Here is a 3,704-nt window from a genome sequence, read left to right as displayed (position 1 = left end):
GAGTGCTGTAGAACACCGCACAAGAACTAAGTGGACCGTAGAAATGAAATAGTGGATCCTATCACAAAATGTGGAATTTGTAAAACGATTATACCCTGGAAAGTTATAACATGTAACTCATCGAACAATTTAAAATAAAAATGTACATAATACTACTTCTACTACTACTACTATTACTACTACTACTACTACTACTACTACTACTACTACTACTACTACTAATAACAGTAATAATAATAATAATAATAATAATAATAATAATAATAATAATAATAACACATCCTTTTTTTTTTTTTCAGTCCAGGAACTGTTGCCTAGACACTGTCCGCAGCAAGTTTCAAAACAAATTGTAAACTGGAAAGCTATTCAATACAACAGATAATAATAATAATAACACATTTATATATAGCCATATACACTAACTGCCCTATGGAACTTTACAATTCTACAATTAAAATTACTTGAGTTACAAAGAAGCTTATCTAAAAAGATGAGTCTTTACGTTCTTCTTAAAAATAGAGAGTGTACTACTAAGCATATCGCTGATGGACAGAGCATTCCATAACCTCGGAGCTGCCACAGGAAATGCTCTGTCACCATAGGTCCTTTGATTAGACCTGGGGATGTCAAGGAGTCATTGGTTTGTGGATCTAAGATTACGACTTGGACTGTAACAATATTATTAGTCATTAATGTTAAGAGGTGCTAAATCATTCAGAGACTTAAAAAACTAATAACAAAAGCTTAGAAAAAATACGTTGCTCGACCGGCAGCCATTTCGGTGGTCGGTCGGCGGGCGGTACTTGTGTCCTTGAGAACACCGCTGACATTCGGTGGCAGAATTTCGTTCTTAGCAACAGGATTGTAGTTAAGAGGAACACCCCCTTAAAGACTTTGTGCCAGTTGATTGTTTGCATTGCTTCACTCTTTATTGTTTTAAAAGGATGCTACAGGACTAGTTTGGGTTCCACCGATCGTCTTCGGCGCCACATCATTCTCTGCTGGGGTAATCGCAATGTTGTTACCCGAGACACGAGGAAAGCCGCTTCCAGACTTCGTCGGAAAGGAAAGCGGAGGAGATGGAGAGGGGATTTTGTCGGAGCAAAAGCAAGAATTCGTAGATTACACTTCAACTGTTTAGTTGAGCAATAAACTGAATGACGACTTCCTTCTGTTCTTTCGTTCGTGTTGATCAATCGTGCGTTCCTTTGAGATGATCCGAAAAAGGATCACTGATCCAAGTAATCTTGGATCACGGTGCATCAGAGGTACCGATAAATCCTCTCTGGGAAAGGATTTTTTGGTTCCTTTGAAGCACCATGATCCAAGGGATCTTAGATCAGTGATCCTTCTTCGGATCATCGCAAAGGAACGCACCCCAAGGCAGTCCTCAAAACGTAACGTTTTCTTTTCCGTTTTTTCCTCCAGTTTACTCCCTAAAAACGTTGTCAATTCTTTTTAAAAGAACCTCTGTTATACACTTTGTATAAATATCTCTTTGTGCCCCTTCCTTGTTTTTGTGCCAATACATGGCTGTTTTTCTATTTTTAAAAGCTGTTGGGGAAAATGCTGAATTCGAAACACTGTAACTCTATCCCTGTAACATTGGGTAGGTCTAGTTTCTACAATCACGTTGCGGATTCTTTCACAATTGGATAATTGGAGCCAAGCCGTTTAATTTGTTTGTTTGATTGTATCGGATATTATGAAAAACTGAACTACGGATATCAGATTTCCAGCACTTTAATTGGCTCGCCGGACACAGCCTATGAGTTTTTTGCATGTATATACCGAAACAGTGGATAGCGTTGAACGCGCGAACAGCTCGCGCGCGCTGCTTGGCTACTCGAACTCTGGATATCCTTTGTTAGTATATACTAAAACAGTGGATAGTGTTGAACTCGCGCGCTGATTGGCTCTTCAAAGTTCGCGGCTCGGTAAATATCCATCGCTAGCCGCCTCCACTTCGGTGAATAGTTGTTAACTATTTCTGCTGTACCTAATATGGTCAAGGAACGCGTCAGGGATAAAGCGAGCTGAAAACATTTTTGCAGCTCTGAGAAAAAAATGGCCAACAAAAGCCATTTTGGACCGGAATTGACCGAGGCAGAAATCGATGGTTTAGTCGACAATACTACCCCCCGGGAACACCAAAGAAGAGTTGTTGATGCCGGAGTTTTAATAAAACAATTATTCTACTCGGGCTTGCTGGATATAAAATAATTATAACCAACGAGGCACGTTATCTATCACTTCATATCCAGCGCGCCCCTGTATAATAATTCTTAACTATTAGCAGATATAACATTTCTTTTTGCATTGCATGTCATGAATGATTCTAGACATGCCTATTATAAACAGTATATTGATGAGAACAGTTCTGACCAGGGAAGGCTTTTTCGGGCCAGTAAACGCCTTTTGAACTTTCATGTAGACAGGGCTCTACCGCCTCATACGGATGCTCGTATGCTGGCAAATGAGATGGGTGAGTATTTGGTTCACAAAATCACGGCTATTAGGTCTGAGCTGGATACGGATGCCAGTGGCGCAACTTCGCTTGCCACATCAGCTTTAACGTGTAGTGAGTTTTCGGAATTTTCTCCATTGTCTGAGGAGAGTGTACGGAGAATTGCTGCCTCATGTGCAAAGTCGTACGCCCTTGATCCTCTACCATCGTCTATTCTGACCTTCTGTTTTGATGAACTGCTCCCTGTTATTAGGAAAATTGTCAACTTGTCTCTTAAGTCTGGCGTCTTTGCGGAGGACTGGAAGAATTCTTTAGTTCACCCTTTGCTTAAGACAGCAGGACTCGAACCTATTAACAAAAATTTTCGACCGTTGAGCAACTTGCAGGTTACATCAAAGTTTACGGAAAAAGTCCGTGGCTATCCAATTACAAGATCATATGGCAGCCAACAACTTATTTCCTTTTCTCCAAAGCGCATATGAGACGGCGTTATGAAAAGTTAAAAACGATCTTTTGCTAAATATGGACAAAAGTCACGTCACGTTGCTTGTCATGTTAGATCTCAGTGCTGCGTTTGATACTGTAGACCACGGTATTCTTCTGCACAGGCTACAGTCCAGGCTTGGCCTTCAAGATAAGGCTTTATTATGGTTTAAATCTTGTTTGGCGGGAAGAGCGCAGCAGGTCTCTCTTAACGGTACGCTCTCTGATAAATTTAACCTGACATGCGGGGTCCCACAAGGCTCTTGCTTGGGCCCCCTCTTATTTACCATCCACGCGAGTTCGCTGTTTGACATTATGAAATCTCATCTGCCATCCGTTCACACCTATGACGTCATAGGGTTACCGAACCGTAACTGACTTTGTTTTTTGACCTAATTCGCGGGAAGGGCTAGTCTAAAAATAAACCTACTTGTGAAAACGCCGTTTCACAGACGCTGTATGGAAGTTGCACGCTCCAGGATGGGCTCCTGACACAGCTATATATATCGTTTAATCCCGTCGATAACACTAGTGAGGCTGATGCTGTGACTGCGATTGAAAACTGTATTCGCGATGTTCGCGCATGGATGAGAGATGACAAGTTGATGCTAAAGTATCAGTCTCGTAAGACCACCGAGAGGCTTGTTCACGCGTTCATCACAAGCAGACTTGATTACTCTAATGGTTTATTGTACGGTGCTCCTGAGTATCAAATTAAGAAACTTCAAGGAGTCATGAATGCCAGTGCTCGATT

At 41.3% G+C, this 3,704-nt stretch overlaps 1 protein-coding gene across 1 annotated transcript in view; it reads left to right on the top strand.

The window, feature by feature from the left end:
* Positions 1 to 1,141, top strand: part of LOC137996198 (solute carrier family 22 member 15-like) — a 1,846-nt gene extending 705 nt beyond the window's left edge. The window contains exon 3 of the mRNA XM_068841622.1: positions 944 to 1,141. Within this exon, the coding sequence (XP_068697723.1) occupies positions 944 to 1,141 (198 nt within the window). The remainder of the gene's footprint in view (positions 1 to 943) is intronic.
* The last annotated feature ends 2,563 nt before the right edge of the window (positions 1,142 to 3,704 follow it).

The sequence above is a fragment of the Montipora foliosa genome, chromosome 3 (assembly GCF_036669935.1).
Source record: "Montipora foliosa isolate CH-2021 chromosome 3, ASM3666993v2, whole genome shotgun sequence".
Classification (NCBI taxonomy): domain Eukaryota; kingdom Metazoa; phylum Cnidaria; class Anthozoa; order Scleractinia; family Acroporidae; genus Montipora; species Montipora foliosa.
Note: the sequence above shows the minus strand (reverse complement) of the source record. Positions and strands in the feature narration are given on the sequence as shown.